At 37.3% G+C, this 22,881-nt stretch overlaps 1 protein-coding gene across 4 annotated transcripts in view; it reads right to left on the reverse strand.

Moving 5' to 3' along the window:
• Positions 1-22,881, reverse strand: part of DOCK4 (dedicator of cytokinesis 4) — a 223,386-nt gene that overhangs the window by 103,154 nt on the left and 97,351 nt on the right. For all 4 annotated transcript variants that reach the window (XM_071423656.1, XM_071423654.1, XM_071423653.1 and 1 more), the window contains exons 9-12: positions 7,799-7,880; positions 7,141-7,201; positions 5,133-5,265; positions 3,639-3,727 (exon numbers count right to left, since the gene is read on the reverse strand). In XM_071423656.1, the coding sequence (XP_071279757.1) occupies positions 3,639-3,727; positions 5,133-5,265; positions 7,141-7,201; positions 7,799-7,880 (365 nt within the window). The remainder of the gene's footprint in view (positions 1-3,638; positions 3,728-5,132; positions 5,266-7,140; positions 7,202-7,798; positions 7,881-22,881) is intronic.

Consider the following 22,881-nt stretch of genomic DNA (forward strand, 5'->3'; position numbering starts at 1 on the left):
ATCATGAATATTTTCAGATCATATACAAAGTTGAATAGCTGCTGCAGGGAAGTTGGAGAAGCCAAGCAATTAGCATGCTCATCTGGGACATGCAAGACTGACTGAAAATCCTTTCCAAATCAGATCTCTGATTCTACAGATACAAAAAAAGAAATGTGCTATTTTCCTCATAAAACTGATGCAATTAAGTGTGATGTCTATGCAGGAATATTAGGTTTTCCACTGCTTTTTGTATTTAACATTTAAAACAAAGTAACCAGCTTCTAATTCTAAGAAAAAATATTTTACAAAAAATAGATTTTACAGCCGGCTCTGCTCCAGATATTACTGAAATCTGGTTTGTGTAATAATGACATTCCAAAAATACCAGAAACTCTATGTAAGAAATAACAAAGCTACTAAATGCAGCAAAGGTTGTACAATTTGGCCTTTGCAATATCCAATTGATCTCTCACACCAGGCAACCAGGTGTTTTCCAGTAACACGACACCTTACACCAGCTGCAAAGACCAGTGGTGAATGGGAATTGCATCCACTACCTGCTACTCCACTCTGTTAGATTGGAAATTCTTGCAGAAAACACATTCCAGTTCCCACTTCAGCAAAGGATACTAAATTCTCCATGAGAGTGCATCCTTCCTTCCATTCCTGCACCACTGAGAAGAGGAAAGGGGACGAACATCTGTGCCCTGCTCCTTTTTGGGCTTTATAAACAAATGACAGGCATTTGCCTTTATTTGATTCTTTTTAGACACAAGCTGAGAATAAGATGCAAGAGGATTCTGTACTTAAAAACTGTCATGAGTTGAAGCAGAAAAGGTAAGTTTTTGGCAGTGGGGGATTGAGTGGCATATACAAATGCTATAGTATGGCACTATGCATTTTACATGCAAGACACTCAAAGTACATTTTGAGTTCCTTTTTGGATCCCCACAAAAAACTGAAGATTTTTTTTTCCTGAAGAATATTATGAACTGTCTGATAAAGTATTTTAGCACGGGGACACAACAATTTGTGGGAACTAAAGCATGTAAATCTCCTGACTTGAAAGGAACTGTACAGGAATATGAAGAGGGAACAAGCTTAGAGAACAGACAATAGTCTGAAGCATCTTTGCTGTTCTTTTTACCATGCTTCCTTTCTAAGTCTTTTCTAAGCATTCAAGGTGATTTGAAAAGGGCAAGTGTAATATAAACCAAAAAACCCCAAATTTTCACTACATCTGGCTCATACCTACAACAGTTCCTGAGGGAGAGAAAAGACATCTCTCTACTGTAATGCAAGGTGTTATCCTTTTTTGACAACAACAAGGTGGCAGCCAAAGCTAATGAGGCTTCAGAACCAGCCACAGAACACAACAGCAAATGAAAAATAAAAAGTAGTGTAACAACAATATTTTCCATGAGGTGTCAGCAGAAGTATCTGAACATATTGCTAAAACCTTGCAAGTGCTTTTTCAGGCTGCTAAGGAGTCACAGGAGAATGAATTTCATGTGTGTGCTACAAATAATCTTCCATAGTTTATCTTTCGCTTGCTCAGTGCTTGAAGTGGCATTACTGCTCACTTCCTCTCTTTCTCTCTCCAACCTTCATATCCCCAGCTGGAATTCTGAGTTGCTCTTCCCTCTTTGCCTCCCTAACCCTGACAATCCTTTTCAAAATGCAGCTAATATTCCATTTGCTACCTTTAGTTTCCAGCCTCCTGCAACATGTAAAAAAATTCATGTGCCACGTCTTTCATGTTGAATATTCACATAATTAAGAGTATTCAAGTTTATCCAATGTCTCCTAAGAACTGCATATTTAACTGTGAACTTGATTTCATGAGAAAAGAATAGAATTAGCAATGTATCACAGAGTAAGCACATATTATATCGACAGTCAGAAAGATGAAGAATAAGTTTTCCTTGATGAATGTGATTAACACACATTTAAGAAGCCAAAGATTAAACTTAGTAATGTATCCTTCTATTTTCAGTACATGATTTTTATACTTATTGTCTAAATAAGATCCATGATATTCTAAACCTTAAATATGTGCATATATTTGGCTAGATTCTATATGAGAAAATAATCAAATTAGAAATGGCTAAATATATAACTTCAGTCTTGATAAATGAGCTTTTATGTGCTTCTTGGTTATCCTCTAAAGATGGTTAGACATACATTTTCAAGATAAACATTGTGCTTGAAATCAAGAGTTAAGGAAGCCTGCAATGTACAATATAGTTAAAGAAGCATGAAGTCTGCTACATGAAAGGCATTACAAATACAATATACTGGAACCCTGAAAATGAGATTTTTCTATGGTCATATTTCAACTAATTGACATTTCACAGGGAAAACCAACATTTGAATACAGGGACAACAGACTCATAAGCCTCCATTTCCGGTTTCATTTCAAGTTTGATGTCCCCTTTAAATGACAGAATTCTGAAAAAGTTAGCAAGTTGATTTCAGGTTTCATTTCAAGTTTGATGTCCCCTTTAAATGACAGAATTCTGAAAAAGTTAGCAAGTTGATATTAAAAAATGAAAACAAAAAAATGCAAATTCAACATCTCCTGCGAGTCGAACCACCATCTCACAATAACAAAGGTCAGTTGTGTCCCATTCCTTAAGTCTCACACCCAAATTTATCTCAGACAGTTCCAGTAACATACAGCTGACCATGAAGACTATTGGTAAATTCTGAAATTGTGACTCTGCATCTTGCTCAGGTGGAATGCAAAGCTACCAGCAGGAATGCAGATTGCACTTTCATTTTTTTCTGAATTAATAATTGTCCTGGTTTTGGCCATGAGGGGTGAGATCTGGAGCCATGTGGGGTTGTCTAGATTGCTGTTCTAGAGCAGCTACATCATGGATGGTGTGGAAGTAAGGAACTCTGGCTTACATCATGGATGGTGTGGAAGTAAGGAATTCTGGCTTACATCATGGATGGTGTGGAAGTAAGGAACTCTGGCTTCCAGGAAGGAGAGGTGGGGCTTCAGGTCAAGAGAGAGCCTGGAGGGAGGGAAAACTCATCCACCATTGCTGATTGTTGCCCAGGCCCTCAGTGAGCATTTGCATGTGAATCACCCTCTTTTGTACACTTTTGTTACTAATATTGCTGCTCTTTCTGTTTCTTTTTCTTATCTCATTGCTCTTTCCAGTGAATTGTTTTTATGCTGCCTCAGGATCTCTGCCTTTTGCATATCCCACCAGAGGGGGCAGGAGAGTGGCTCGTGGTTTTCTTTTTAGTGTCAGTACTAAACCAGGGAATGCCATTCTTAAAAGACAACAGTAATGTCCATGGCAAATTTTAGATTCCTGGTGAAAATGCGAAGCAGAAATATCAAGCAATAGGGATCAATAATTTGATCAGCTCCAGAACTGAACAGAATTCCAGCAAACTGTAGCTCCTCAGCACAGAATAAAAGTTTATACTATATAGCTCCTTGAAAAAAAAAAAAAAGTGGTTTTTTTATTTTTAAATGTGCACATGAACAGCAGTATTGTACGTTTTCATCTGACTATTTTTTTCTATATGCAAAAATGTTTCTTTCATTGATGTTAGTCTTTCTACAATAGAGCTATTTAATTGGCAAACTAAGAAACCCCTAAGAATGCAAAAAAGAAAGGCAGCAAATGACTCACCTGCATTGGAGCCTGTCAAGTTGTAACGTGCATTCAGCTTTTTAATGATATTTTCATGGATCTGATACCAGTCACTCTCTGTGTTGCACCTAGAAAAATTATAACTTTTCAAATTCTGAAATGGGAACACAAGTTCATCAGACCAACTTCACAACATATCCCTAAATACATCCTCTTTAGCTCATGAAACAAATAACACAATAAGAGCCAACAAAGCCCCATGAAACTGCCTGTCTCAATGGAAGCAGTGCCCTTGCCATTTGAGAGAGGCACCATGAAATACCTGCTTCATGTAGCAAAGGATAGGAGAAAGATAGGAGCAACTATGCTGAGGAACTCAGCCATGACCAAATTCATTCCTGTATAGTTCTATCCTTCAGGGCTAACCCACACAGAAATCTATCTTGTGACACTCCAAAGAAGACACAGGACTCAGAGATGGTCTTAATAAACAGAAAAATCTGTGCTATACACTACAAAGTTACTTTAAAAGGTTGTTATCTTCAGGAGGTAGTGAATGAAAGAGCAAATTACATTTCAGTTTACATTTAGAAAATAGTTTTTTTGCTATCCATTGTTTTTGCTATCTTAAAACAAACAGGCAATTTTTTTGAAAAACCCAAAATATATTAGGTAGACAAAACTAACAATTTGTTAACCAAGAATGAACATTTATCTGACTATAATGTTCTGGGAGTTTAAATAAGAGCCAGTCCACCTGCCCAGGGTTGCACTAAGCTGCTTTTCTCCAGCACTGATTCCAGCAGTTCTAATTCACCACAGATGGAGACAGAGGAAAGGCACCTATGCCTTCAAGATTTGAGTTCTACCCTTGGGAAGGGCAGAACTTTATCACACACATGACAATACATGTCCCAGACCACTCCACAAAACAGTTCTTAATATAATGTCCAAGATGAACAGGAAATTGCATGCATTGAGTTGCTACAAGAAAATTGAACTTTCTGCCAATTGCTATCAGCCAAAATCCACTATCTAATCAAGCACTCAATTTTAAACCTACTTTTAATTTTTCATTCTCCAGCACTAACTTGCCTTCTATATTTTTGTTATTCCCATTATAAAGTTGCTTTATTTCACAAAAAGATTATCTGATGGCTTTTTTTTTTTTCTGTAGCTACAAAGTACTTCCACTAGATGCCTTGGCAGCACAAGGCACTTATTTAAGTCCAAAAAGCACTTTATGTTGGCATAATAAGAGAGCTCCAGAATAATGTGAAAAATGCTGATATAGACACAAATACCTCAAAGGATGTCACCATTACCTTTACTATTATCTCGCTTGATAAACACACCTGTAGAACTAGCCAAAATTTCCACACTGTGATAAAAAAAGCCAAAAAACCCAGCTACTGTGTATTTTTGAAAAAGAAAGGAGATAGAGCTGTTTAGTCACACTGCATTTAACACCACTGATTCTGATGCAAATGACTCTAAGATACTTTCAAAAATTAAGAAAAAAACATCTCTTACATGTAGACTTTTAAGACAAGGTCATCCTTTGAATCTCCTGCCAGCAGATCTGCAATACTGAGGACTGCACAGCCAAAGGGCCGCCTATATTGGACATTGCAGGCGTTTTTCTTTTCTCCAGCTCCCATTCGTCCTGCCAAGCAAAACACATATTTGATGCATCATCCAGGGAACTGTGTCTCTCCAAACCACAGAAAGGAGGCAGCAAGCAATCCAGCTCAGACAATGCCAAGTGTACTCCCATTGGGAACATACCTGGTCCATCTTTGCGCTACATTCTGATAGCAAATGGTACAGCAAGTCCACTAAGCATGTGGTGATCCTGAGAGGTCTCAGACCAGAGGTTCTGCTCATCCTCTCATGACCCTCACTCAGCAAACACCACTTTTTAACACCCAGTCATAGAATCCTCATGACACTATCAAATTAAATTTAGAGCTCAAACATGACAGGGTGATCAGCAGTCCCTGTCTGGTAAGAATTATTTTACTGTGGTTGTTGCTACCTATCATTTATGTGAGAAGTGTGACTGAACCATTACAATTTGGTAATCAAATGCTATTTTCTTATAGGCAACTAGAAAGCATGGGGATAATGGACCAGTTGAAGAAAAATAAAGAAAGATGAAACACAGGGAGAAAAGATGGCAAAGGGGAGAAGAACAATTTATAGTAAGGAAAGAAAGAAGGCAATCAGGGAAAATAGATTCAAAACAAAATATTTTTTCTAGCCTTTTCTATTTTATGTAAATATAATTTATCAATCTTCCTGCTGTGTTCCCAGCATTTGAAACTGTCCTCTTTCTATCAAGTTTATTCAATTGTGCACTAGCAGTTATGCATCTTTCCCACCAAATCTTAATTTTTGTCAAAAAAAACCTATGGCTGCAGTTGCTGCAGGACAATGTCTCCTCCAAACATCCCTATGCATCACAGCAGCTTGAAGAGTAATTGTTCACTTTCACACCACAAAGCAGATAAATGTTGTTTTAACTTTTTAATATTTCAGTGGTTCACATATGAACTTGACTGTGAATATATTTGAAACTTATACAACTGGAAAAATCCTACTCTTTAATATTTTTAAAACATTTATTCTTCTAACTGTGCTTACATCAGAATTTACCGTATCTTTTCTAAAATCTTGCCAAAAAACCAAAACACTGTAATTTGATGAAATATCCAATTAGCATAAAAATGCATGGAAAATTATTTCTCACAGCTGAAAAATAAAGAGACAATTCAGTAAGTAACAATTCTGAACTCAGCATAAGTTGCAGTGACTACACTTCAAACCAAAATGCCTTTCAAAAATAGGAAGAAAAGTTATATTTAGTACTGCACTGATGCAACCAGAGGCAGTTTACAAGGAAAACAATATATCTAAGAGATCAGAAGCAGACCCAAAGATTATTGTTTCACATCAGTAGAGCCCAGAGGACTTCTTAAAATAAGTACACAAACATACACTTTTCTTCTCCTCCACTTTTTCTCTAGAGGACTTGATATCTGTCTATAGCATTAGAGATTAAAATTTTTATGAAATATTGTCCATTTTTCCCCTCTCCTCCTTTTTCAAGGAGCCAGGGAGAAGACAAAATTCATCTGAACAATATCAGATATACATCAGACCTCCGATACAAATGAGGTACAATAAATGTCCAGACAAGCTTTTCTATGTTGAAAGGATGCTTGAAATTACACTTCAGAATAAGAATGGACTCCCCAATGACAACTCCATCATCTTAACACAGTTCATCTTTGACACTTTCATTTTGTTTTGTGATCGTGACAAAGTACACTGCATCTAGACTCAGTTAGCAGTATACCTGCTAAATAACATAAAACAATGCTGAGAAATCCAAGCATTTTTTCCAACAAAAAACAGGCAGTTTCTTTTCTAAAAGTTTATTCAAAAATCTAGCTATTATAGCAAATCCAAAAGCTAGCCCCAAGCAGTTTTCTTTTATCTACTACCAAATGTCTAACAAATAAAACATTATACCTACCTATTCGGATGATGTGCACAGTGATATAGATGTCCTTCCTGAGTTCACTGCTACCCAAATCCTGCACAAGATTCAGAACCTCATTATTTATGACTCCTGATTAAAATGCAACATTTAAAGAGACCTGTACACACTGCTTTCACTGCCAGTGAGTTCATTTATACAACATTAACAAATCACTTCAACGCTTTAAATTGGCAGCCATGCACTTAAAATGAGTGTCCTAAAATATCCTGGTTAGAATTTGCTGATTTGCAAAATCAGTGGGAGGGCACACAGACTTGCTGTGCGCCTTGAACAGTAGTGATTTACATCTGTGCAATTCCAAATATTCTGGAAGTGCAGAGAGCGCTGCGCAAACAATTGCTTGGGTGTAAAAAGTACAAGGAGGAAACATAGCTGGTCTTTGTTGCAGAGAGATTGACTGGTTCATATGCCTACATGGAAGTTCAATGAGTGTCCACATACTGCCATAAAACATCCAAATTGGGGGTTCACCCATACCCTTCAGCCCCTCAAACCCCTTTTGATTTGATGTTCATAGCAACGTACAAGCTTAGGGAGCAGCTCTGAGTCAACCACACAATAACAGTTTAATCCAACTTCTATTCTAAACATCCAGCACAAAAAAAAAAGATTGAGATTAGGAAGAACTCACCACAAAGAGAGAACAGTGTCTTTCAGGCTTTTCTGGACATTTTGGCAAACCATTTCTATTCAGTCTTAAAAAAAATCTTTCACTGTAAGAAAACAAATATGACAGATATGTTGAACAACACTACAGCAAAAGTAGATCTCATTTTGATCTTATTTCCAGATGCAACCTTTCTCAAGATAAAAACAAATGAAATAATTTCTTTCTGAAAGTCTCAGATGTATGATGCTAGTGAAGGGTGGTGATTAACTTAATCACCTAAGAAAATTACTAAAAACTCAATACAAAATACAAGTCTGATTGTCATTTGGAAGAATGATATTGTACATCCTAGTACACAGAGAAACGCAAGCAATAAAATCCATTTATCCTAGAACTAAAATTAGATGTGTAGTAAGTTGGTATTGATTCTTGCTAAACAAATGTCAACATCACCATGTTTGTATTCAACCAATATTCTTTTTCATATGTAGGATGATGATTGTAGGAGACGTTTTACTTACACAACTCTGTTAAAACCTCTTGCTACAGTACACTGATTTTAGCAGTTTTTTAAGAGTCTTAAAAGTTCCAGCAGGGCAAATTTCATTTTTGAAATCCTGTTTTGCAATCTACTGTGGGTTGTTAAATGCTACAGCTGATACAAGTATTAATACTGCTAGTAGGGAGATGCAGAGAATTCTTATTTCCAAATAGAAGAGGGCACGAGAGCACACTGGAAGAGAAGTTATTTTTTTAAATATTTCCATTAGATAGTAGGATTTATGGATAAACTCTAGGCAAACCTGGCAATATTATGAAAAAGCGACCTTTCCATGCTTTGGATAATTTTCTCTAAGACACAGCCTCACAAGAAATGTAACAATCATATTTCTGTAGTGAAAGATGGAAAAGGCAAGTAAGTGTTACAGACATTTCCCTTCACTCTCTCACCCCCAGCCCCAGCTGGCCAGACACATGAGTCTGTGTCTGGATGTCCTGTAATGCTCAATCAGAAAAAAAATTTCATAAGTACACCTAAATTTTTTCTCAGCTGCATCCACATCATCTCCTTATTCCAGGAGCTAAACATGGTTTACCACTGCTCTATATCAAGCATAGTTTTTCAAAATGCAGCTGGAAAATCACTAGGAATATGCTGGATAAGATCCATCTCAATAGACTAATTAAATCTTTATTGCACCAGCATTTGCCTTGTAGAAAATCTGCATTGATCACCCACAGAATCAGTCATTCACATTAAAAGGGACCTCAAAGGGCCTCTAGGTCCAAACTCCTGCTCAGTGTGGGGTCAGCTATCAGGTCAGATTAGCTTGCTCAGAGCTTTAGCCAGTTGGGCCATGAAAACCTTCAGCTATGGAAACCACAAAGGCTCTCTGAAAAACCCATTCCAGCATCTGACTGTCCTCAACTTTTTCTTTACATCCAGATGCACACCTTGCTTCAGTCTGTATCCCTTGTCTCTCACTGTCCCACCACTGATGTTATTGATCTTCTTGTAGGTAAATGGGGACACTTTTTACTGGGGACTGTTGCCAAGGACAAGGGATAAGGACTATAAACTAAAAGAGGATTGATTCAGACTAGAAATAAGAAAGAATTTTTTACAATGCAGTGGTAAAACACTGGTAATAGATGCCCCACCATGGAAATACTCAGGTTGGACAGGGTTCTGACCAGCAAGACTCCAAGGCTCAATGATCTTGGAGGATCTTTCCAACCTTAATGATCCTGCGACGATGTCTCAGCCCGTTGCAGAGGGGCCGAATAACATGACCTTTAAAGGTCCTTGTGACCCAAAACATTCTATGCATCTGTGATTATTATGTGATTGAGCTCCCCTCAAAACTGCTTCTTCTCCAGTCTGAACAAGCTCCACTGCCTCAACCTGACCTCCCAGTGCAGGAGCTCCTGCCCACAAACACCGTGAGGCCTTCTGCTGAATTCACTTCAGCTCATTAATATTGGTCTTGAAGGACCCAGAACTGGCATGGTCTGGCCAATGCTGAGCAGGGGACGATCATTTCCCATGAGCAACTGGCTGTGTTCTTGTTGATACAGCCCAAGATGCTGTAACACTCTAGAGCACACTTCTTGAGAGCTATTTCTGGAGGACGCTCTGTGCTTTTATGTGCCAGTCTCCAGGCTGAACAACTAAATATTTAAGATTTTCTTAATCAGATTCTTTGAAAACTTTTATGCAATCCAACAGTACAGCTTTTTTATCAAACACCATAAAAGGCAGAACCAAAGTAACAGTAGAGTGGAGCTCACATACTAAAGTATATGAAAATGTTATTTCGTCAACAAAATGCTATTTGTCTCATTCACTTTTTATGATACAGCAAACTTCTGCAGCTTAGGTCTCCATGAGAACAAAAAAATTGAGTTTTAAAAACTGTTTATGTAAGTGTATTTTTACAGAGAAACAAGCTGGTATTTTGCTGTTGATTTACAACTGGTTTCAAAATAATTATGCCTTTTCATTTAGAATTGAGCTAATTTGCAATATTGGAAAATACAGTAAAAAAAGTGTAGAGCTTTGTAGGTCTCACACAAAATTACTGTACATGGAACAAGAGTTATTAATTATATTGTCAAAGCAGCTAAAGATTTAGGACTGCATTATGTGTGGCACCACCCCAAACTGGATACAAATGAAAAAGTCTGTTCCAGAAGTAACAGAGCTTCTGTGTACTTGGTATGTGTCAATAAAAATTTGGCCAGTAAAGGTGATTCTGAATTTCACCACCTTATCTTCAGTCTATATAACACTTGAAAATAATACCCACACGCATACACATCACATCTCACTATGTTTGTGTCTTTAAAACAAATGCTAGATATGTTGGTTCAAAGAGAAATACCATTCCTAAGCTATCTTCATAGTTTACCTGTTAACTGGAAAATACAGAATACGCTCCCAATTAAATGTATTTAATTTATAGTCCACACAAACAAAGGCATATCTTTTGAAGGCTTCTTATTCACTATCCACTACAATACAAAATTTTCAAACTCTGCTTATACTCATAGATCATGAGATTATGATTCACAACACAACTAAAAGCCAAAGACTTCTGTCATGCCACAAAGAAATATACTGATTGCAACAGATATGTAATGGCTATGCAGATCTACTTTCCTCATTTGCATTTGAAATTTGCTTTCACTGAAGCAGAGTGAAGCAATGAAAAAAGCAAACCAAAAACAACAACAACAAAAAATCTTAATCCTTGCTTGGTGCTTTATGATAGCTTTTTTTCCCACTAGAAACATATGCCAGAACCAGTTACACCTCAGGTTAAAATGGTTATCTTTGAACATTTCCAGGGAGCAAATGAAAGCAGTTAGACTTGTGAGATTACAAGACCAAAATGGCACTGTAATATCTGCGTACATAGAGCATGGGCATTTAGATACCATTTCAAAGGATTTCTGAAGAGACCAGCAGGTTGGAAAAAGTGCTAAGGAAAGTAAACAGCCTTCATAAAACAAAATAAAGACAGACTTACCAAGACCTGAAAGCTTGGCTTCAAACAGCAGTAAAAATCTCGGACAGTTAAACCTAGAGCTAGTATGCTACTGAACAGCAGTTTGCTCAGCCATATATACATAGATACAGCAAATATACACAGCAGTACCACAAAACAGAAATAACTCTTCTTTGTATTAAGACAACTTGATTTTAATTTAGACCACAACAAACTTTTAATGAGCACCAATCTCGCCACTTAAATATGCCATACACATTTAAACTCAGCTGTCTTCCCACTGAAAATAAGGAAATAACTAATGCTAGAGAGATTAATTTAAGAAGGTCAGCAAGGGATTTTTGCACTGTAACTTCTCATGCATTAGCAGAGTAACAACATGTTCCAAATCTGCATGCTTAACAGATGCATTTTAAAGGAACATGGCTGAAAACTGTTCTATTTTCATATGTGACCCCTATTTCCTTAGTATTAGCAGGAAAATACTAGCAGTCACATGGTACCAGTCTAGACAGATTGCTTGCTCTATGATTTACAAACACACTATCAAAAATAAAAAATCTGGGCAGATTTATACCACATGGCATATTCTTGTGGCAAAACTATGACACCAAATAGTCATAATTCTCAGTACAGCTCCACTTTCAGACATCTTTATAAATGCTCTCTACTTGAAAATAGGTTACAGTGATTTCCAAAGTAAACAATGAGGAGCAATAAGAGAATTCTGCCATATAATTCACCAGCTCAAGTTCATTACATTCCAGAACACTGTCAATGGATGTTCAGTAGGAACTTCAATCTGAATTGACTTCATTTACAGCTAAAAGCTCAGTGGTTTCATAAAACCCAGATCAGACACAAAATGTTACCCCCCTCACATTTAGTGGTGAAATACAGAGGAATGTTGTACAACATATCTTAAGTTACTGAAAGATCATAAAGTCTTCAAGTATATCCTTAACCAGAGAATAACTGAATTATGATAAGTGTGCCAATACGACTTAGCAGTACCAGCTGATTCACAGTAAGTCAGGTCCTGTATTGCATCTGTTATGTACTTAAAAAAAACATTCTCAAATTTCTAACTGTAAAATACAAGGCAATAAGCAAAGGGGGACAGAAAAGGAAGAATGAATACTATAAAAATATCAGCCAATTTCAGATAAAGATCAAAGCAAAAATACTAACAAAAAACCACAAAACAATCTTACTATGGTACATTGAAGCTTATCTTTCTGTCCCCTAGCCATGCTGACAACATGAGGGAAGAAGAAAAAAGCATTCAAAGAATGTTTATAGATTTATGCAGCGAAGCCTAATTTCCCTTGGCTAGCTGTACAGTTAACAAGGAAAAAAGAAAGCAGAAAAGGGGATTGGAGGAAAAGCAAAACAGATTTACATAGTTAAATCAAGTTCCCGCTCTCATCCTCTTTTACCTCTTTATTAACTGAAAATGGCCTAGAGAAATTAGTTTTTATTACAGATTTTATGAACATAACCTATATTATTTTAGATATTTGCACCTGTATTTTAAATGAAAGATAGCATCATACATTTCTTAAAAGAGCTAGACAGCAGTAACTTTATATTACTTTTCAAGACATACCAGGAGCCAGAGGAAGACGACAGTTTTAAAACAGAAAACTGTATTTAGGAATGTATCAGCATGTATTTACAACTAAAGAAAAAACATATACCAGAAGCTGAAGCCTTCACTGATCTTAGTCTGCCACCAGGGATAAACATTTTGCATCACAGCATTACCAGTACACAGGCCTACAGATCCTTTAAGCTGAATTACAGTCTTGATTATTATCCTAGTCAATGACTGAGCTAACAGCATGGATACAAGCAGATTTGCATTATCTTTCCCCAAAGATTAAGCCTGAAGGGAGCAGGAGAAGTTGGTAAAGTGAAGGGAAACAACAGCATTTAGGAAAATTCCCCTTCGTCCAACACCTCCCGGCTTCCTATGTATTCAACACCATTTGGAGGTTTACAAGGAGCAAGCCTGTATTTTGTGTCAATCCTAACATGCCTTTTGCTGGTAGCCAGCGTGACTGCAATATGCTCCTCATGAGATGATCTTTTAACCAACTATACACACACACATATATATACACACACACACACACCACTGATGCTCAATATAGCTCACAGTTACCTAAATCTGGCACATACATGTCATGGCTGGTTCACATACTCCTACTCCAACACTGCATTTATTTCTGAATGTAGCTAATTGTTTAAGCTCCACCAGTCACATGACAGGTCACATCTTCCAGTGTTTTCATCATCACATTTAAAAACAGTTATTTCTCTTGACAGTTTTCAATTTTTACAACAGAAGCCGTAAGAGGGTTATTTGTTAATGCATATGAGCAGCATAATTGATACCACAGGTTCCTCTTGGGTTGGTTTGTCTAATTTAAATATGTCTATCTATACAAGCTCAGATGAAACATCTATATCAGCTAGCATCCTTAGTCCAACTACAGCAAGTAGAAGGTATTTGAGAAAGAATCTTTAAACAGTGGATAAGAGGGTGGATTTGTTTCACTGAAAATGGCTCTTTGTGAGAGGAACTGAACTACATCATGAAATACAATTAATTTCTAACACACCCTCACTCCTGGGAAGGCTTATGGAAGTTGTAATTAAATGGGACTCTGTCTACCCATAAAATACAAAATCAAACCTTCTCAGAAGCATTTTCTTGCTAGACAACACTTGTGGGTTTTTTTAGGAGCTTATTCCTACCATATCTACCTCATTTTACTTATTCACAAATGCAATTTGTTGTAAAGTCACATGCAGCAGCTCCCATGCACAGGCTGAATAAGACAGTCTAGGCCATCAGGCCAAAGAAACACACTTGCTGAAACATCAATTCCTCAAAAAATACTTGAATTAGCCTGAATAAAAATGTTAATTCTCTTGTAATTCAAGAATGGCCAGTATTTAAAGGGCAATTTATCAAAACTGTCTAATTAATGACAACAAATTATATAGCACTGCAAAAAGTCAGACAAAATGAATGGTTCCTAGAAGTGCTGTGGTTTAACCCCAGCCAGTAGCTCAATCACCAGCTCTCTCCCCCACAGTAGGGTGGGAGAGAGAACCAGAAGGGTAAAAGTCACAAAACTTGTGGGCTAATGTAAAGGCAGTCTAACACATAAAGCAGAAGCCACACACACAAGCAAACAAAGCAGGGAATTCATTCACCACTTCCCATGGGCAGGCAGGTGTCCAGCCATTCCCAGAAAAACAGGGCTCCATGACAGGTAACAGTGAGTGAGGAAGATGAATGCCATTATTCCACCTCCTTTCCTTCTTTTCTTACCCCAGCTTTCTATGCTGAGCATGATGTCTTATAGTGTGATCCCTGTGTCTGGGTCAGCTGGGATCAGCTGTCCTGGTTGTAACCCTTCCCAACTCCTTGTGCACCCCCAGCTTCCTCACTGGCAGGGTGAGGAGCAGAAAAGGACTTAACTTTGTGTAAGTTCTGCTCAGAATAACTAAAACATCCCTGTGCTACCAGCACTGTCCTCAGAACCAATCCTGAACACAGCTCCATACCAGCTACTGTAAAGAAAATGAACGCTACTTCAGCCAAACCAGCACAAACCCCAAGTATTACTGAAACTCTTAGAACCTCTTACAAAGCAGGTTTGATCTCCTGGTGTTGTGGGTAACCCAAACTATCATTGCATTCCTGTGGTGGGCATCATCTTGGAAAGCCTCAGATGCCATTTTCCCTTTGTGTCCCTACATGGTCAGCAGTGGGGGCCACCACCTCAGGAATGGGTGGTACCCTGCCAATTTGGGTTCATTCCCCCTTTATTCCCCCTTCCTGAGATTTAGCAATTTTGTATCTAGTGATTATTTACTGGGGTTTTTTGTCTGTTGCTGTTCCACTTGTTAGTAAACTGTTATTTTATCACTGATACCAACTCACACTTCTTCCTTATTGGTGGAAAGGGATTGGTTAAAACTGAGGGGAGTTAACTCAGAGTAGACACCTCCTTAAATTGTCTTAAACCAAGATACCCAGCAATGAAGGTTAATCTTAATCTGTAGAAAATATCTTACAGAAACTACCATAAAGCCAAACATTTGGCAGGAGGATACAACAAACATTCCTTTCAGACATCTCCTTCCCACTAGATGAATCCTATCTGCTTATACTATTGCTGTTAATGAATATGTAAAACAGCTATGAGTAGAATTAGTCAATTGTGAGGAAGAAATAAAATATATATTTCTACTGATATTGGTATCCCTGCCCATGGCAGAGAGGATGGAATTAGATGATCTTTTGTATACCCTTCCAATCAAATCCATTCCATGACTGTATGGTATCTGAAAACTAAAAAATTAAAGTATCAATAAGTACAAAGGAGAAACAGGAAAGACCTGTAGAAATGTTTGTAACATACCAACCCACTGATTTTGAAATTTCTCATTGGTCCTGGTATGTTCCTGTGAAGGGTTTCTAAATCCTGAACAGATTTCAGGTCAAAACCTGGAATCAGACTTAGGGAAAGAATAGGAAAGACAAGCAAGCTTGAATACCCGTGGGATACTTAAGAGGCTCAAGTCTCTTAGGCAATGTTTGATTATGGAATGCTGATTACATTACAGGTCAGTATAACAGCTACAGTAACTGTTTTGCCATGTAAAACAACAAATGACAATGTACTGAACAGGGCACACTGACTGACTGGGCCAGTGCCTCTGTGCTCCTGCCTCTGGAGGAGCTCCACAGCAGGCAGTTAAAGACAGTATTCTCAAGCAAAGAAGCAGAATTCAATGGAGGCACATCCTTCACTTTTCTAGTTTGACTGGGACCAAGAAACAATCTCTGTGCCAACCTGCACTGATAATTCCCACTCCAAAATATCTCCACATCTAGGATCCAAGCAGAAAGACTTTTACTACTACACTATTCCTCCCAAGAAAAGCCCAACAGCCTCTATATGACCTGACTATATTCCTGTTATAGGAATTTTACTGCTCACAGTGAGTAACTGGAAAAAATTATGTGTATTTTCTGAGGGGAAGCTTTTTAAGTTTCTGGAACTTCAGCTTCTTTTTAAAGGTGCTTTCTGTAAGCCAAATTACAGCTGTACTAATATATTCTTGTCCACAAGAGTGCAAAAATTACCACGTATCTCAGAGCTAGTAATGAAATAATTAAGCCTGCTTATATACTGTATGTATATAAACATAATATCAGTATACAGGAGTATATAATTAAAAAAAACAGCAACCACATTCAGAAATGTATCTACCAAGTTAGCCATCTAAAGAGGTATTTTTATTCCAAATGCATACAAGATTGGTACAGGAGTAGTGGCTGCTCTCTTGTCAAAGTGACCTTTACGGTTTTTTGAGGTGTTTTAGCCTTCCTGCTAAAATTAGGACTAACTCTTGCATTCACAGGATATAAATAAAGCTAGGCTGGTTTTGTTTAATTTTTGCTTCTAAGGGGTAGCAAAGTGACAAAGCAGTAAGTGAATAAACTAGAATGGAGGACTCCTTTAAGCGTCTGCTAGCCAGAAAAACCAAGATGCTTCATCTCTCCTGCATCTATGAGGCATATATACATATATATATAAATACACATATGATAAATACACATTGATTTTGTGTAATTCGCTGCAGCACAGTTTTAATACCGTGCAAGATTAGATATTTTTGTGAACACGGCACAGGAAATTAAGAACAACACTGAATTACCCTAAGCTGTGACCCACTATGAGTGCAATCATGCTTTTGTGGAAATACTGTAACAGAAAAGTAGCCCTGAGCTAATTCATGGCTCAGGTTCCCATGGGGTGTTCCCTTTTTCAGAAATGCTGCTGGCTCCTTTATCTTAAATCCCTGCACTGCTTAGCAGGCACACCTGCATGGAAAAGTCAGGATCTAAGAGTACCTCAAGACAAAAAGCATCCATGGATAATGTGGAGGTATCTGAGCAATAATTTCCAAGGAACAGTATGAACAAAGTGAAGGTTAAACACACTAAAAATAGTATTTTATGGGAAATAGGTGGAGTAGATTATCACCTAATGATAGATTAAAAATTTTAGGGAGTGCCTGGATAGTGCTCCTAATATAAATAATTCACATTGCTGAAAAAGTACGAAGTCCAGTCTGAGCTCTGCCTTTAGTCATTGTTCACACCTCCCAGAAATTCTGTGTATTCTGTGTATTGATAATTATGTCTGAGGCACAGTTAAAACACATTCCTAAACAACTCAAAAATACCACTTACACTTCCCCCCCGCCCCCCCCAGAATGATGCTAATTCTCATAGATAATGCTAGAAACAAACCCCTGTCTTTATGCAGGGTTATTTATTAAAATAGAGCCCCTGAATTTCCATGACATTCAGAGAGACGCAATGTGGTGCTGCGTCAACGCAAGACTTAAATATCAAACAATCAAATATAGAAAAAGAAACCATATGCAGAAGCAGAAAATCTTAATACCAACTAATGTGCATGCATGTATGCTCATATATAAAATTTTTTTCACCATCTCTCTTCAGCTTTTGTACTTGAGATACATTGCACCATTTGAAATTTTTTCCAAATCTGGATTTAAAGTGTCCTCACAATTATTTTCCAAACATAATTTGTTTTCATCTCTGATGTCAGAATAAAATAAAGAAACAAGGGTAAGAAAAGAAGATGGAAAGTAATAACAGACTCACACATTGTAGACTTGGGCATCTTGATAGACACCAAGTCAAACATAAACCAGAAATGTGTCCTTGCAGTACAGGAGGCCAATTATATCCCTGGGATGCATTAGACAGAGTAATGCCAGCAGGATAAGGGAAGTGATCCTTTTCCTATCTACTCAGCATTGGTTATACCCCACTTAGACATGATTAAGGACTGGATAGAATGCTCTGACAGCTAGGACCGTTTAGCTTGGAGAAGAGAAAGCTCAGAGGGGACCTTATTAATAAATTGGAATATATCTGAAGAGAGGGTGCAAAGAGGACAGTCAAGCAAATTTCAGTGGTTTTAAGTGAGGCAATGGACATAAACTGAAGCATAGAAGGCTCCTATTAAGCTTCAGGGAACAAATTCTTTACTGACAGAGGTGTCTGAGCACTGGCACAGGTTGCCCAGGGAGGCTGTGAAATCTCTATTCTTGGAGATACTCGAGAGCCATCTTGACATGATTCTGGGAAATCAGCTCTAGAGTGGTTAGACCAGATGACTTCTGGACTTTCCTATCAGCTCAACCATTCCATGATTTTGTGATTATGTGTAAGTACCACATACAGGAAGCCCAGACAGCCAGCTAGGTCATTTGGGTCTTTATGGAGATATGTTTTTTTTACAGTCTTTTCCATCTTCCACCTCTGAAAGTTAGTAACTGCCATGATGCAACATTCTGGCACTTAGAAGCTCCAAATAACTATAATTAATGAACTATTCCTCACAACAACATGTGACATGTTTTTTGTGAGCCAGAGGGTCAAGCTTGAAGGTACTGTACCTTTTTATCAACTTCTGTAGTCTTGCACTGAAGTTGCAAGGCTACAGCTTCACAAATATTCACAAAATAAATCATCCTACAGCTTCACAAATATGATCTCCATCTCCTTTGTGGTCTAGAGCTCAACATGATTTAGAAGCAACAAAGAATTTATTTGAGTCTCCTGCCTTTAGAGTGCTGATGTCTGGAGTACTGATTCTAAGTAAACGAGATACTGAAAGTCAAGCGTAACCCATTTCTGTGCTTAAAATAATATTGAATCTTTGAGCTCCTTTACAAGAGAGATCATAGGGATATATTAGAAGAAAGACATCTTGGGCTGTCAGTAGTGAACCTTCAGGCTAGAGAAAATGTATTATTAGCTTGATTCTAGAGGTATCCAAGCCCTTCTTTGCTGTTGCTAACAGTAATAGTGAGTTGAGTAAACTTTACTCAGAGTGATGGGTAAAAGAACAGTTCTTTGAGATGAGCGGCTCTCAGGTTTGAAGATGCTGATGGACATTGCAAAATATGTCTTTAAACATTCTCTTACTATACCAAAATCTTTTTAACATTATTGTGGAATGAAGGGGAAAAATGACAGTATGCTTTTTCAAAAACTGTTGAATAAACAGTTGTGTTATGTTGTTTTACAAACAGTTGTGTTATGTTGTTTTTAAAACTAGAACACCAAGTAGTGAATATTTTGACTAATTAATGTGCACTTTAGCTTTTGGCAAGTGATTTCACTGAATTAAAGGAATAAAAAAACTGAAATAAGAAAGGGCTAAAAAGATTGATGATGTGGATGTCGCTAAAAGGTGACATTGAGAGTACAACAAAGGAAGGTAATCTTATCCTTTGGTATGGTCTGGAGTTTACACAATCATTAAGGATATAATCAAAAGCTCACAAAAAAATGCAGTTTGCTTTCACTGGCCTTGGATAAACAGCCTATTCTCTTTGTGCTGTTTAAGAATCTCTTCTCATTTTGAGGGCAATATGATAGTTACAAACAAGGTTGTTCAAGGTGATAGCAAAAGGAGGATTAGCATGCCAACTTATCTCCGCTCCCCACACAGATGGGGCCAGAGGCATCAATCATTTCTGATAAGAAGTTCATATCATATTGACACAGACACAAAATGTATATCAATGAAAGAAAAATCTCAACAGGCTCCATCTTACTGAAGTGCTGCCTTGAAATTTTCCCACTAATAGTACTGCTACTTGGAAAAAAAGAAAATGGTTTAGAATGCTATCTAAGAAGTATGGGTCATATTACAGATTTAAGAATTTCTGCAGCAGTATGTTGGCATAAGACAGAGGCACAAACTCTACATAAATGTAAAGGTCAGCAAAGCAAGCGGGACTCTGAGCAGGAGATGATGCAGCATTTTTATGCATTCTCATCAATGCCAAGAACAGGGGCGACAGTGTGAACTGAACAAATGTAGGCAGCAGCCTTAACACCTTCCATTCCCTTTTTTGCAACACACTACCCAGTTTTTCTGGTGTTTTCAAAATTCTCCTGAAAAAAAAAAACAGGCAAGATCTCTAGATGGTAATGTGCTACATCTATTAATACAGTCCTATGGCATCTACACTGGAAAGGTAGGAATTTCAGAAGACATAGGGATAACTTGATTTTCTGAACAGTCATCTGGTAAATGTTATCCTTGGGCTTTTTGGCTTTTTTTTATAGCAGCAGAATATTCTTATAGCAACAAATAAAGTTAACACAGCCTTGGTGAATAATGTACATTGTCTAGAAAACAGCTAAGTCCTTATTTTGTCCCTTGCCACTTGTTAAACTGATTCTATTAAAAGCTAATAAGTGAGATCTTTCCAGGATCTGATAAGAAAAAAAAAATCTCTATTTTTGATTAAATGATTGGTGTTCTTAGAGCTCCAGTGTAAATGGGCCCCCTGGCTATACTAAGGTCATCACTGCTGAAAAAAAATGCTGTATTGAGTAGCTGGTATTAGTACATGTGAACAGAAAGCACAGACTGCCATCATAATCTTTTATTTCTCTGAAAAAGTGCCACTACAAAATTTCTAACTGTGTAACCCCTTGAAGTATTTATCATTGGCTTTTTAAGTGTAATCTTACTGTTGAAAGAAAAGTTTGTTGCACTAACTTCTGTTTGGGTTAAGAGAAAAAGACCTCCCCAAAGCCAACAATCATCACCACACTCACACTCTTCAGCACTCAAAATGCCAGGACTCTATATATTCACCTTCATATTCCAAGGAATAGAAAACCTTCTAAAACTTCACAAATGACCACACACTACAAGTGATGCTAATAAAGAACATCAGAACACAGGATTGTTGCAGTGTGCTGAAACATTGCAAACAGATTTCCAGGTTTTTTTGAGCTGTAACAATGGCCTATCTCTTACCTGAAGTTATTGTTTCTCATTGTTTGCACTCAGGATTCTCTAATCCCTTTGAACTCTGAAATTGTTTTTGCAATGTGATTGTAGTAGAAACAATTATGTCCCAAAGCACAGCTGAGTTACTCTGTTTTACAGAACTTTCCCCCATCCAAACTATGATCCTGTAATATCCATCTTACATACACTATTTTATGATCTACATGATCAAGTTGAATTAGGTGCTTTTGAAGACAATCTTCTGATCATCTCCACATTTTGATTCACAAGCCAGAGCTGTGAATCCAAACTAGAACATATGCTGCTGCCACTCAGTCCACACAACCACAGATTTAGTCCACAGTAAAATCCTTAAAACATTTACACATTAACATTGGGTCTAGCATGAAGTTCTGCTCTACAAATCCACTCCTACAGGATGGCACTACTTGCATAAGTAAACAGCAGTCTTAGACTTTCAACCTGTTGATTTGCTGACAACAAAATTAGATTATATAAAAGCAAATCTTCAAGGCTCTTAACCACATTGGTAAGTCCTTCTGATTTTGCTTTTCTCAAACATTTGCATGTGCAACATACATGATTCCAGAACAGATTTTATAAAAGCATTTTTTTAACAGCATCAAGTACCACTACAGATCCCCACAGAGTATGTTTGAGCTCATATACTTTAAGAACCACTCCAAGTAGACAGCAAAAGCTCAGCAGTGGCCAGAAAAATAGGATTGAACTAAAAGACAAACAAATCTCATGAGAGGTGACCATGGACCTCTTTCATTTTGCAACTACAGTAACAGCACCTCTCTACAACTGCATATGCCAAAATGCTTCCTTTAGGATTCTATACTAGTGAAATTACTTCTAAAATTTAAGTGTCATCATTAGAGTATTTTACTTTCTTAAAGAACCAAAATTACCCAAGGAACACACAAACTGGGCTTCTGACTTTAACAGATATAAAAGAGGAACAGAAACATATGGTTAGAAGATAAAACAGCACATAAACCAAAGTTTTTTACTGGAAAAAGCCAAATGGTTGTATCATGTTAAAGCAGTGCCACTCACACTTGCTCTACCCCACTCAAGGGCTATTACTGTTCTAGTGAAGCAGCAGGAAGGGGAGACAAATGGAACATGATACAAAAACACACCAGGGAAAACTCTAGGAACCATCAGGGGCTGACTTCAGCTGTTTATTGTTAATTTAAGTGATAGCAAAAATTATTCCTAGCAGCTACTTTAGCCAGAAAATATGAATATATACATATGCATACAGATCAAGTGAAATTAGCATGCACCAATTAAGTAGCAAATGAATGACTAAGAACTGTAGCCTTAACAAGGATAAGCATGTCATGACTCAGATTTAACTACTTGACTTAAATACTGACAGTTTTTGTGCTTCCATAGAAGTAAATAGTCAAATTCAAAAAAAGCCTTTTAGAGTGGGAAGGCCCATATTAGACAATTATTTTAATATACGAACAGTCTGGAAAATAATACTATTATTGTTTATTAACAGGAATAATAAAGTCACAGATAAACCTGAATTTTATTATTACCCCTAACTTAATACAATCCATTATTGTGGATGCCAACATATTTATAAAGAGTCTGGAGAAAAGTACAATCTCATGCTGTCCCAAACAAATGGAAAATTATCCAAAAAGAGTATTTACCTCTAGAT

The sequence above is a fragment of the Agelaius tricolor genome, unplaced genomic scaffold, assembly GCF_023055355.1.
Source record: "Agelaius tricolor isolate 1412-34295 unplaced genomic scaffold, bAgeTri1.0.p SCAF_3, whole genome shotgun sequence".
NCBI lineage: Eukaryota > Metazoa > Chordata > Aves > Passeriformes > Icteridae > Agelaius > Agelaius tricolor.